This window comes from Lepidochelys kempii, chromosome 10, assembly GCF_965140285.1.
Source record: "Lepidochelys kempii isolate rLepKem1 chromosome 10, rLepKem1.hap1, whole genome shotgun sequence".
Classification (NCBI taxonomy): Eukaryota; Metazoa; Chordata; order Testudines; family Cheloniidae; genus Lepidochelys; species Lepidochelys kempii.
In genome coordinates this window covers 33628412-33641899 of record NC_136389.1, presented here as the reverse complement: position 1 = coordinate 33641899, position 13488 = coordinate 33628412, and the positions used below count along the sequence as shown (strand labels likewise).

Here is a 13488-nt window from a genome sequence, read left to right as displayed (position 1 = left end):
GACCTAGACAAATTGGAGGATTGGGCCAAAAGAAATCTGATGAGGTTCAACAAGGACAAGTGCAGAGTCCTGCACTTAGGATGGAAGAATCCAATGCACCGCTACAGACTAGGGACCGAATGGCTAGGCAGCACTTCTGCAGAGAAGGACCTAGGGGTGACAGTGGATGAGAAGCTGGATATGAGTCGACAGTGTGTCCTTGTTGCCAAGAAGGCCAATGGCATTTTGGGGTGTATAAATAGGGGCATTGCCAGCAGATCGAGGGATGTGATCGTTCCCCTCTATTCAACATTGGTGAGGCCTCATCTGGAGTACTATGTCCAGTTTTGGGCCCCGCACTACAAGAAGGATGTGGAAAAATTGGAGAGAGTCCAGCGAAGGGCAACAAAAATGATTAGGGGTCTGGAACACATGAGTTATGAGGAGAGGCTGAGGGAACTGGGATTGTTTAGTCAACGGAAGAGAAGAATGAGGGGGGATTTGATAGCTGCTTTCAACTACCTGGAAGGTGGATCCAAAGAGGATGGATCTAGACTATTCTCAGTGATAGCAGATGACAGGACAAGGAGTAATGGTCTCAAGTTGCAGTGGGGGAGATTTAGGTTGGATATTAGGAAAAACTTTTTCACTAGGAGGGTGGTGAAACACTGGAATGCGTTACCTAGGGAGGTGGTGGAATCCCCTTCCTTAGAAGTTTTTAAGGTCAGGCTTGACAAAGCCTTGGCTGGGATGATTCAGTTGGGATTGGTCCTGCTCTGGGCAGGGGGTTGGACTAGATGGCCTCCAGAGGTCCCTTCCAACTCTGTTATTCTATGATTCTATGATATCTGAGTCTGTTTCCTGACCTTGTTTAGAGTCAACTGGACTTGGTGCTTCATTCCACTAGACCCTAGTCTTTGGCGCTTTGAGGCCTATTCTCCATTCTGGCTTTTTTGACACTTTGTTTCTTGAAGTGAAATTATGTTCTCTGACTTCTTTTGTTTTTAAGATTTCATGGAGGAAGAAAGTCCAACCACCCAAAAAAGCTCATAATATTCATACATTGGAAATTTGGCCTTAGTGTGCTTTGCCAAAATGTCACCCTGACATATCAGAATGCCAGATGAGTGTCTGAAATCCCTGCTAGCCTCTGCAAGGATGCCCGGGTCTTCATGGACAGCTCAATAAAAATAGCTCTAACAACCCAGGAGGAGGAGATCTGGTTAGAGTGTAACTTGTCATTTTCTTGGTGCCTCCTATAATGCTTTCAGTACATAGCAAGGGCTGAGATAATGAACTAAAATCATCACCATTATTCGTGGTTGAAGTCTTCTGGTCTTTCTCTGGAGATCCAGTCAAGGATTGTAGTTTGACATTTGAAAGCTGAGCTTAAAAACTTGACACATTAAAAGCACTTTGGTACCAAGTCGTTGGCCAGATATCTGGTATTGACTCGTCCTCCATCTCAATAGAAAAATCTCCTTTCTATTATCTTATGCCATTGACTTTGTGCTTCTGGGGCTTCCAGAACACTTCCTTGTCAGCAGCAGAGGAGTAAGCAACGCAAGAGAAAACAGTAGAAGTGGAGATCAGCTCCATGGGATCCTTCAGCATCTTCATCTAGTTGGCATCAGATTTGATAAATGACCCCAAGAGTTCTGTTCTTTTCTTTTCCCCCTACTGTTACTCACACATTCTTGTCAACTGTTTGAAATGGGCCATCCTGATTATCACTACAAAAAGTTTTTTTTCTCCTGCTGATAATATCCCACCTTAATTAATTGGTCTCATTACAGTTAGTATGGCAACACCCATTTTTTCATGTTCTCTATGTATATATATCTTCCTACTATATTTCCCACTGCATGCATCCAATGAAGTGGGTTTTAGCCCACAAAAGCTTATGCCCAAATAAATTTGTTAGTCTCTAAGGTGCCACAAGTACTCCTTTTCTTTTTTGCCATAAATCTGTTTACATCCATTGTAACCTAAAAATGTTCCATCTCTTGCTCAGAAAAGCCCTTCTACTGAATCAGAATTGAGGCTTCTTGTATGCTTCTCCTCCACCAGGCACTGGGAGGAAAAGGTGAGAGAGTGCACAAATATTCCTTGTATCTGCTGCCAGGCTCATCAGTTCTAGTATGTCATTCTTTTTGTTCATCAGTGCCTTTGGCTCTTCTACCAAAGGTTTTTGGATCTCCTGTCTCAGAAACAAGGCTGAGCTCTCCAGCTCTGTCTCAGATTCCTTTACCTGGTTGCCTGGATTGTCAAGTGCTGTTGTTGTGTGATCCTGGGAAGGTGCAGAGTTATTATTAGTCTCTGAAGGCAGTGACAAGCAAGTACTGTTCCCTGAAATGAAAAATACTTTATTAATAACTTTTTTCAACAATTTATCCATTTTTTATATTTGATATTCTTCAGTTAAAAAAAGGCTGTGTCTCTTGTATCTGTCAATGTCTGGCAGCTATTAATGTATACCGTTTGCTGATCTGGGGACATTTATTTCTTCAGTTCTCCTATGGTTCGAAAGTTTTTGAAAGGCTTTTAATGTCTTCCTGAGAGTTTAAGAGTCTCTCTTGTTTGTTTGTATTTGTTTATTTGTTTGTTTATTGTAGTGAAGTGTTTCCTTTTCTTATAAATGTTTTTTGGGGAATTTTCATCTTTTACTTTAAGAATGCAGAGTGATGCTGTTGGTCAGGGGTGGACAAACTACAGCCCACGGGCCAGATCCGGCCTGCCAGCCATTTTAATCGAGCCCTCGAGCTCCCACTAGGGAGCAGGGTCTGGGGCTTGCCCCGCTCTGGCGCTCCCACTGGGAAGCAGGGTTGGGGACCACTCCACGTGGCTCCCAGAAGCAGTGGCATGGCCCTCTCCAGCTCCTATGCCTAGGGGCAGCCAGGGCACTCTGCTCTGCATGCTGCCACCCCCCCCAAGTATCACCCCCGCAGCTCCCATTGGCTGGGAACCGCGGCCAATGGGAGTTTCAGGGGCAGTGCCTGTGGACGGGGTAGTGTGCAGAGCCGCCTGGCTGCGCCTCCACATAGGGGCCGGAGAAGGGACATGCCGCTGCTTCTGGGAGCCGCTTGAGGTAAGCGCCGCCCTCGAACCCGCACTCCTGAGCCTCCTCCCATGCCCCTCCCCAGCCCTGATCCCCCTCCCACCCTCCAAATCCCTCGATCCCAGCCCAGAGCACCCTCCTGCACCCCAAACCCCTCATCCCCAGCACCATCCCAGAGCCTGCACCCCCAGTCGGAGCCCGCACCCCACCCCCTGCCCCAGCCCAGAGCCCCCTCACACACTCTGAACTCCTCATTTCTGGCCCCACCCTGGAGCCTGCACCCTCAGCCAGAGCCTGCACCCCCTGCTGAACCCCAGCCCCAATTTTGTGAGCATTCATGGCCCGCCATACAATTTCTATTCCCAGATGTGGCCCTTGGGCCAAAAAGTTTGCCCACCCCGCTGTAGGTACTGCAGCTTCTGATGAACAATGAGAAGCTATCAGTACTTCAAAAGATCAAAATTGTTAAGACCACCAGTTTCACACAGGAAGCAGAGACCCAGGAGTGAGAGACCTGTGAAATGGTATCTTTGAAGAAGAATTACAGCTAAGTGAACTCCTTTTAAAACTGTTCACATTGTCTCTCTTTTCTCTTTAGCCTGATGAAAGACTATTTCTTTAAACCACCTATTAACAAGCTGAGCCTGAACTTCTTGGATGGGGACTTGGAGATGGCTTACAGGACCAGCTATCAAGAAGAGGTGCGTTTTCCCCTGAATTGGGTTGGGTGTCAGCAGTCTTTCTGTACAGGTTATAGGAGCCAAAATAATTATCTCACTGTTTTTGCAAATTTTATTGCAATGATGACTGGGATCATGGAGTGTCAAATATGACTTAATATTTAGAACTACTGAGAAATGACCACCTTAGTTTAGTTCACCTGTCGTGATCAGTTTCCAGGATTTGAACATTACATTCTTTCTGGCATTCTATTTTCATTCACCAGTAAAAATGGACCAGAATACATTTCAGCTGTTGACTCTATACTATACAATAGAACCTCAGAGTTATGAACACCAGAGTTACAAACTGACCAGTCAACCACACACCTCATTTGGAACCAGAAATACGCAATCAGGCAGCAGCAGAGACACACCAAAAAAAAAAAGCACGCAAATACAGTACCGTACCATATTAAACATAAATTACTAAAAAAATGAAGAGAGAGTAGCATTTTTCTTCCACATAGTAAAGTTTCAAAGCTGTATTAAGTCAGTGTTCAGTTGTGAACTTTTGAAAGAACAACCATAACATTTTGTTCAGAGTTACGAACATTTCAGAGTTTCCAACAACTTCCATTCCCAAGGTGTTCGTAACTCTGAGGTTCTACTGTACCTTCATTTTCATATTTAGATTTAGCTTTCACCAAGCCACAATTCTGTAATCAGATAATAGTGGAAGGCAAGTGCTCCTTACTGCCTTTTCAAATATCTTAACTTACAGAAAGAAAACTCACAAAATTGGATCTTGGCTCTCTAATACTTATTGCAGTCCCAAGTTTATCCCATCCTCATGCAAACGTGCTTTCATCTCGTTGTAAATTACATAAAACTACTGCAGTATGAAATTGGAAGTACAGAAGACTTTAGTTAAAGAACTCCACATCATTTTAAGAATTCTGCACTACCAAATATTAGGAGTACTTGTGGCACCTTAGAGACTAACCAATTTATTTGAGCATGAGCTTTCAAATATTAGTGTCCTGAATTTTTTGTCTTTTTATTACATTGTGTCCCACTTTCAGACATGGCAAGTATCTTAGCATCTTTGACATCAGCTGGTACCCAGGGATTCTTTACTAGTAAATATCAACTTCAGATGTCAGAGTTAAGTCCCCCATCCCGTTCCCCCCAGCCTTCCCTCTATCACTGGTAAGAAAGAAATCCTATGGGGATATTTCTTCCTTAATTCTTGTACCGTATGATTGCATTGTCCTTGGCCACAGTCCCTATCTTCTTGTAATTTCAGCCTTAATAAATAAGGGCTTGTCTACACTACTGCCTAAGTCGATGTAAGTTATGTCGCTCATGGGGTGTGAAAAAACCACCCCCCGGAGCAACATAACTTACTTTGACTTAAAGCAGCATCTACACCATGCTATGTCAATGGGAGACTTTCTCCCACCGACATAGCTTCCTTCTCTTGTTGAGGTGGAGTAATTACGTCAACAAGAGAGCACTCTCGCATTGACGTAATGTGTCTTCACCAAACACGCTAAATCGGCTCTGCTGCATCAATGCAGCAGTGCCAATTTAGCGTGGTAGTAAAAACAAGCCCTCAGACATCTCTAGTTTACCTTATAATACAATTAAGCATAAATGTGTTTTTAGTGCATTCTGAAACTCTCACTCTATCTTTGAGTAAAAGCTGTGTCACGATACTAAGGAGAGAATTTACATTTAATTTCTGCTAGTGTGGATGCTTAAGTAATAGATGTAAGCTGTTATTTCTCAGATGCTAGTATTGCACCTGCTCTTGTCAATAAATTGAGTGAAACAAGGAAAAAATTCAAGCCTACAAAATTTAACTGGTAGTAAATATTTGCTGCTGTTTATAAACCACGATAGAGCACTGGACATTAATAACATCATGTATTTATGTGTGTGTACATATGTAATAATATTTACACATGCCATATATAGTACACTACATTCAGTACTTTCCAAATGGAAGGAGAAGAGGAAAGAGCAGTAACTACGTTAGAGGTGGGCAAACTATGACCCATGGGCCACATCCGGCCCGTGGGACCCTCCTGCCCAGCCCCTGAGCTCCTGGCCCGGGAGGCTAGCCCCAGGCCCTCCCCTGCTGTTCCCCCTCCCCTGCAGCCTCAGCTCACTGTGCCACCGGCGCAATGCTCTGGGCAGTGTGCTCCTGCCGGGCAGCGCAGCTGCAGAGCTGCGGCCTGAACCGGTGCTCTGTGTTGGCGCGGTGGTGTGACTGGCTCCAGCCAGGTGGCACGGCTGCCTGTCCTGGTGCTGTGGGCAGCACAGCTGTAGCGCTGCCAGCCACCGGTGCTCCAGGCAGCACGGTAAGGGGGCAGGGAGCGGGGGGGTTGGATGGAGGGCAGGTGAGTTCGGGGTGGTGGGCAGGGGGCAGGGGTGTGGATAGGGGTCAGGGCAGTCAGAGGGTGGGGAACAGGGGGCTTGAATGGGGCAGGGGTCCCGGGGGGGCAGTCAGGAAGGGGGAAGGTTGGATGGAGCAGCAGGGGGCAATCTCGGTGGCAGTCAGGGAGAAGGGGTGGTTGGACGGGGCGGAGGTCCTGGGAGGCAGTCAGGAATGAGAGGAGAGGTTGGATGGGGCAGCGGGGGGCAGTCAGGGGCAGGGGGTCCAGGGGCGGTCAGGTGACCGGGGGGGGGGCGGTTGGGGCAGGGGCCCCAGGGGGGCCGACAGGGAACAGGGAGGTTTGGATGGGGCAAGAGTCCCGGGCGGGCCGTCAGGGGGCGAGAAGCAGGGGGGCTCGGATAGGGGATGGGGGCCAGGCCACGCCTGGCTGTTTGGGGAGGCACAACCTCCCCTGACCAGCCCTCCATACAATTTCAGAAACCCGATGTGGCCCTGAGGCCAAAAAGTTTGCCAGCCCCTAAGCTACATCTTTGTGTGTTTATCATAATTTTGTGAGGCCCTCAGATTGCTAAATTGATGTGGGCATATAAGAACCCTAGATAAATAGCATGCAATAGTGTGTTACAGGGTTAAGGGTTTTTTATCAGTGTGATTTTTAAAATGAGTGCATTACTCAAATGTCAAAACAACATGTGGATTATGCAGATATTCCAAATGAGTGCGGATAATACTGTCACCAACTTCACAGCTTCATATGTTCTTTATATTCCTCACAGGTTGCAGAAAAAGTATTTTCAAAATATTTCATTCCCCTCAAAATTACAATAGTCTTGGGATATGCAGTGCTGAATCTTTAGTAAATAAAAGGTTTAATGACTGATATCCCATGCCCATATAGATATAATGAGGTTTGTAGACTACTGGCAAAGCAAGAAGCTCAGATTTCCAATGGGACATGTAGCTCTTCCTTCCAGCCAAATAAGATCCCAATTACTTTTAAGGCATGATGTCAGGATATGCTTCTTCGGGCACAATGTTCTGAAGATTCAGAGCAGGCTGCACACCGGGGACAGGAGAGCGGTGAAGAAATTTGGCAGCATGTGACCTCCAGAAGAAGAAAGGGCAGAGCGTCCATGTACCAGCAGTGCAGATACAGATAAGCAACCGCTTCCATGTTCTCTCCACAGGTACTAATGCGGAGAGTGGACTAGATGATACATCTGAGGGAAGGGAACAGAAGGAGACTCCGCCGATCGGAAGGCATGAGATGCACTGTCCTAGGGATGGGGGGTTCCACGACCACTGCTCCCAAGAGGGGGAGGCGGGTGGTGGTGGTTGGGGACTCTCTCCTCAGGGGGACTGAGTCATCTATCTGCCGCCCCGACCGGGAAAACCGAGAAGTCTGCTGCTTGCCAGGAGCTAGGATTCGCAATGTGACAGAGAGACTGCCGAGACTCATCAAGCCCTCGGATCACTACCCCTTCCTGCTTCTCCACGTGGGCACCAATGATAACTGCCAAGAATGACCTTGAGCGGATCACTGCGGACTATGTGGCTCTGGGAAGAAGGATAAAGGAGTCTGAGGCGCAAGTCGGTGTTCTCGTCCATCCTCCCCATGGAAGGAAAAGGCCTGGGTAGAGACCATCGAAGCGTGGAAGTCAACGAATGGCTACGCAGGTGGTGTCGGAGAGAAGGCTTTGGATTCTTTGACCATGGGACGGTGTTCCAAGAAGGAGTGCTAGGCAGAGATGGGCTCCACCTAACAAAGAGGGGGAAGAGTATCTTTGCAAGCTGGCTGGCTAACCTAGTGAGGAGGGCTTTAAACTAGGTTCACCAGGGGAAGGAGAACAAAGCCCTGAGGTAAGTGGGGATGTGGGATACCAGGAGGAAGCACAAGCAGGAGAGCACGAAAGGAGAGGGCTCCTGCCTCATACTAAGAAAGCAGGACAAACAGAAAGTTATCTCAAGTGCCTATACACAAATGCAAGAAGCCTGGGAAACAAGCAGGGAGAACTGGAAGTCCTGGCACAGTCAAGGAATTATGATGTGATTGGAATAACAGAGACTTGGTGGGATAACTCACATAACTGGAGTACTGTCATGGATGGATATAAACTGTTCAGGAAGTACAGGCAGGGCAGAAAAGGTGGGGGAGTTGCACTGTATGTAAGAGAGCAGTATGACTGCTCAGAGCTCCGGTATGAAACTGCCAGAAAAAACCTGAGTGTCTGGATTAAGTTTAGAAGTATAAGCAACAAGGGTGATGTCGTGGTAGGAGTCTGCTATAGACCACCAGACCAGGGGGATGAGGTGGATGAGGCTTTCTTCCAGCAACTAGTGGAAGTTACTAGATTGCAGGCCCTGGTTCTTATGGGAGACTTCAATCACCCTGATATCTGCTGGGAGAGCAATACAGCGGTGCACAGACAATCCAGGAAGTTTTTGGAAAGTGTAGGGAACAATTTCCTGGTGCAAGTGCTGGAGGAACCAACTAGGGGCCAGAGCTCTTCTTGACCTGCTGCTCACAAATCAGGAAGAATTAGTAGGGGAAGCAAAAGTGGATGGGAACCTGGGAGGCAGTGACCATTAAATGGTCGAGTTCAGGATCCTAACACAAGGAAGAAAGGAGAGCAGCAGAATACGGACTCTGGACTTCAGAAAAGCAGACTTTGACAACCTCAGGGAACTGATGGGCAGGATCCCCTGGGAGAATAACATGAGGGGGAAAGGAGTCCAGGAGAGCTGGCTGTATTTTAAAGAATTCTTATTGAGGTTACAGGGACAAACTATCCCTATGTGTAGAAAGAATAGTAAATATGGCAGGCGACCAGCTTGGCTTAACAGTGAAATCCTTGCTGATCTTAAACACAAAAAAGAAGCTTACAAGAAGTGGAAGATTAGACAAATCACCAGGGAGGAGTATAAAAATATTGCTTGGGCATGCAGGAATGAAATCAGGAAGGCCAAATCACACCTGGAGTTACAGCTAGCAAGAGATGTTAAGAGTAACAAGAAGGGTTTCTTCAGGTATGTTAGCAACAAGAAGAAAATCAAGGAAAGAGTGGGCCCCTTGCTGAATGAGGGAGGCAACCTAGTGACAGAAGATGTGGCAAAAGCTAATGTACTCAATGCTTTTTTTGCCTCTGTCTTCATGAACAAGGTCAGCTCCCAGACTGCTGCACTGGGCAGCACAGCATGGGGAGGAGGTGACCAGCCCTCTGTGAAGAAAGAAGTGGTTCGGGACTATTTAGAAAAGCTGGACGAGCACAAGTCCATGGGGCCGGATGCGCTGCATCCAAGAGTGCTAAAGGAGTTGGCAGATGTGATTGCAGAGCCATTAGCCATTATCTCTGAAAACTCATGACGATCAGGGGAGGTCCCGGATGACTGGAAAAAAGGCTAATGTAGTGCCCATCTTTAAACAAGGGAAGAAGGAGGATCCTGGAAACTACAGGCCAGTCAGCCTCACCTCAGTCCCTGGAAAAATCATGGAGCAGGTCCTCAAGGAATCAATTCCAAAGCACTTAGAGGAGAGGAAAGTGATCAGGAACAGTCAGCATGGATTCACCAAGGACAAGTCATGCCTGACTAATCTAATTGCCTTCTATGATGAGATAACTGGCTCTGTGGATGAGGGGAAAGCAGTGGACGTGTTATTCCTTGACTTTAGCAAAGCTTTTGACACGGTCTCCCACAGTATTTTTGCCAGCAAGTTAAAGAAGTATGGGCTGGATGAATGGAGTATAAGCTGGATAGAAAGCTGGCTAGATTGTCGTGCTCAACGGGTAGCGATCAATGGCTCGATGTCTAGTTGGCCGCCAGTATCAAGTGGAGTACCCCAAGGGTCGGTCCTCGGGCCGGTTTTGTTCAATATCTTCATTAATGATCTGGAGGATGGAGTGGATTGCACCCTCAGAAAGTTTGCAGATGACACTAAACTGGAAGGAGAGGTAGATGTGCTGGAGGGTAGGGATAGGATACAGAGGGCCCTAGACAAATTAGAGGATTGGGCCAAAAGAAATCTGATGAGGTTCAACAAGGACAAGTACAGAGTCCTGCACTTAGGACAGAAGAATCCCATGCACCGCTACAGACTAGGGACCAAATGGCTAGGCAGCAGTTCTGCAGAAAAGGACCTAGGGGTTACAGTGGACGAGAAGCTGGATATGAGTCAACAGTGTGCCCTTGTTGCCAAGAAGGCCAATTTTGGGATGTATATGTAGGGGCATTGCCAGCAGATCGAGGGACGTGATTGTTCCTCTCTATTCGACATTGATGAGGCCTCATCTGGAGTACTGTGTCCAGTTTTGGGCCCCACACTCCAATTTTTCCACATCCTTCTTATAAAGTGTCCAGCGGAGGGCAACAAAAATGATTAAGGGACTGGAACACATGAGTTATGAGGAGAGGCTGAGGGAACTGGGATTCTTTAGTCTGCAGAAGAGAAGAATGAGGGGGGATTTGATAGCTGCTTTCAACTACCTGAAAGGGGGTTCCAAAGAGGATGGATCTAGACTGTTCTCAGTGGTCGCAGATGGCAGAACGAGGAGTAATGGTCTCAAGTTGCAGTGGGGGAGGTTTAGGTTGGATATTAGGAAAAACTTTTCACTAGGAGGGTGGTGAAACACTGGAATGTGTTACCTAGGGAGGGGTGGAATCTCCTTCCTTAGAAGTTTTTAAGGTCAGGCTTGACAAAGCCCTGGCTGGGATGATTTAGTTGAGGATTGGTCCTGCTTTGAGCAGGGGGTTGGACTAATGACCTCCTGAGGTCCCTTCCTGATATTCTATGATTTAGATATAGAAAAGTGCTTTGATACTACAGTGATGTGTGCTATACAAAACTATAAGATTCATAACTATTTTAGGTCATATTTAAAAATGTTTTAGCTTTTTTTTTTTTTGCCTCTGAGGTTTGTACATTTGGTCTCAGAGTAACTAAGACCCCTGGTTTTACAGGAGGAAGACTAAAATAAAATGGAAAATTTTGTATCTTGATTATTTCATTTCTGGTGCTGTCCTCTGCCAGTTCTACTGCGCTGCTCTTCCAGCAATAACAGAAATAATTTATGCTTGTCCACTTGGTTCCTGGGCTTGGACACAATCTTCCAGAGCTGTATTGGAACACTTATGTCTTATTAGATACATGAAAACTCTTAATAGTGATGCCTTATATAATGTGGTGGAAAATTAACCACGTGTTGTGTTTGAAATCAGAATCGCCTGAGGATCCTTTATTCAAGTATACGTATACAGGGAGAGTCAGCCATAGCTGCTCTGCATCAGCAGAAAATACAGGAGTTTATATAGCTGAAAACCACAATTTGTTAAGCACACTTCCTTTAACAGCATTTTCCGTTATTAGACATATAGTGCAAGCTCTAACAGTAGCTTTCCTTATTTGGGATATAGAAAAACAAGCTTTTCCTGTTATTGACAGGTTGTTCTTTGCGGTTAACAGGTCTTTCCTAATTTCTAGTTGTGGGGTTACGTTTCTTAAGCTGTGCTGTTGTAACTGCCCCACAATGGAATTTTCCTCAGCCTCTCCTTATGCTTTTAAACACACAGTTAGCTTGACCAAAGGTTTTTAGGCCTACTTGGGAAGTTTAGACCTACTGGATTTTTCCTCCACAATAACTACACTAATCTATAAAGAGGCCATTCTAGAAATACCTGAAAAACCCCTCTGTGTTGGGGTGGATTAGAGGAGAAGTCTGTCCCAGAAAGGAAATCATCAGGTAATAATTTTTCTGTCATTGATCTCTCCTCCAGTCTGAGACATTTGACATGTAGTGAACAGTAAGGAAAAATGAAAAAGGAGGGAGAAATAAATATGGAGAGAAAAGTAAAGGACTCCCTCCTCTAAAATTAGTAGTAGTTTTCTATTTTGGGATCACTAGGGCTCCTTTTGAACTAAACATTATTTCCCTCACCAACCTGTCTTTTTCTGAAATTATAGCATATTGAAAGCATGCACCAAATATTCTACTAAAGTAGAAATTTGCAGCTTATTGCTATATTGGAATAGTGTGAAATGAAATATCGTTATCTATTTTAGAATGTAAATTGCTGATCACTTTCCGTAAAGGACTTCCCCTCTCTGAAAGCTTACTTTTACCTGTTCTATTATGGAGTTTAATCCACTGCTCATGCTCCTTTTCCTGTCACTGACTCCATGATCAATAATCCAGTTTCTCAAATCTAGACTCAGTCACCTCTAGAATGTTTAATTTAATTTGAAGATATTAATAAATTATGTAAACGTCTACCTTACTATCTAGCCAATATTCCTCAAATTTGTTGAATGAACAAGTATTTGCAAAGGTTTTGTGGAGCTTTGTGTATTTCCCTCTACAACTGTTTTATTCATTACGCCATATGTTTAAAAATATTAAGCTGTATGTATTGCTAGGGAAGTTCCGGCATATACATCACTTCACAGAATTTGAGAGCAGTATGTACCCTTGGGGGAAGCACAACAGGACATGAACAGCATTATCCAAGTCCACTGCCAAGATCTATACAGTGGATCTTACAGATACACTTCCTAAGTCTCAAAGAATTCCAAAAGGAGTCAAGTTAATTTATCTGCTTTGTGAGCTTTCCCTCATATCAGATACTACCATTCATTGATATTTATCTAGGAGCTAGCAGTCAACTCTGTTTGAAACTGGTTCAGAAATGTATGTTAGTTGTTTGCTAATGATGTGGAAAGCCTATGCTCCCTGTTCTAATTTCATTAATTAAAAAGCAGGTCACATTGCTCAGTGAAAAGAAATATCAAAAACTAGCAAAAATACCTGAAACCTGATGTCAAAACATAGTTAGTCATTAGGCTGCACAATTGGATTTGGTGACCCTATGGGACTAGTGAAGACCTTGAATCATTGCTAATTTTGAACTCTGATTTATATGATATGTGTATAAATTAGTAAGCATTAGAGTTTCTGGCAGTGCAAATTAGGCTTTATTCAAATGCTGCATGAACCTGAAAAAAATTTATTCAGGTTTGACCCACTGTTTTGTTTAATCTTCCCTCAAACACAGAAAAGAAGCCACCTTTGATTTTATGCCATTAATTTTAAATAATTTTTCATCCTGGCTTTTCTTACACACAGGCATTCGGTAAAGGATGACAAACTACCAAATATGGCAGGCAAACATTTCATTCTGTCTTTGTGGCACCTTAGTCCTGTACAGATTGAATAAGTGTTTGAGGATTTGACACCATTATGAACTAGTACACTGATGAAGAAGAATGAGCCTTGCATGTTTGTGAGTCAGTGCACATCTGGATACAGCCAACAATTTGTTCCTTCTTTTTCTGTTTCCAGCAGTAAGATATTTGCTATGGAAGCTGCTTCTTGTGATCCAGAATCTAAACTGACTTT

At 44.9% G+C, this 13488-nt stretch overlaps 1 protein-coding gene across 2 annotated transcripts in view; it reads left to right on the top strand.

Moving 5' to 3' along the window:
- Nucleotides 1-13488, top strand: part of ADCY9 (adenylate cyclase 9) — a 196374-nt gene that overhangs the window by 137326 nt on the left and 45560 nt on the right. For both annotated transcript variants that reach the window (XM_073362783.1, XM_073362784.2), the window contains exon 5: nucleotides 3636-3738. In XM_073362783.1, coding sequence (XP_073218884.1) covers nucleotides 3636-3738 — 103 coding nt within the window. The remainder of the gene's footprint in view (nucleotides 1-3635; nucleotides 3739-13488) is intronic.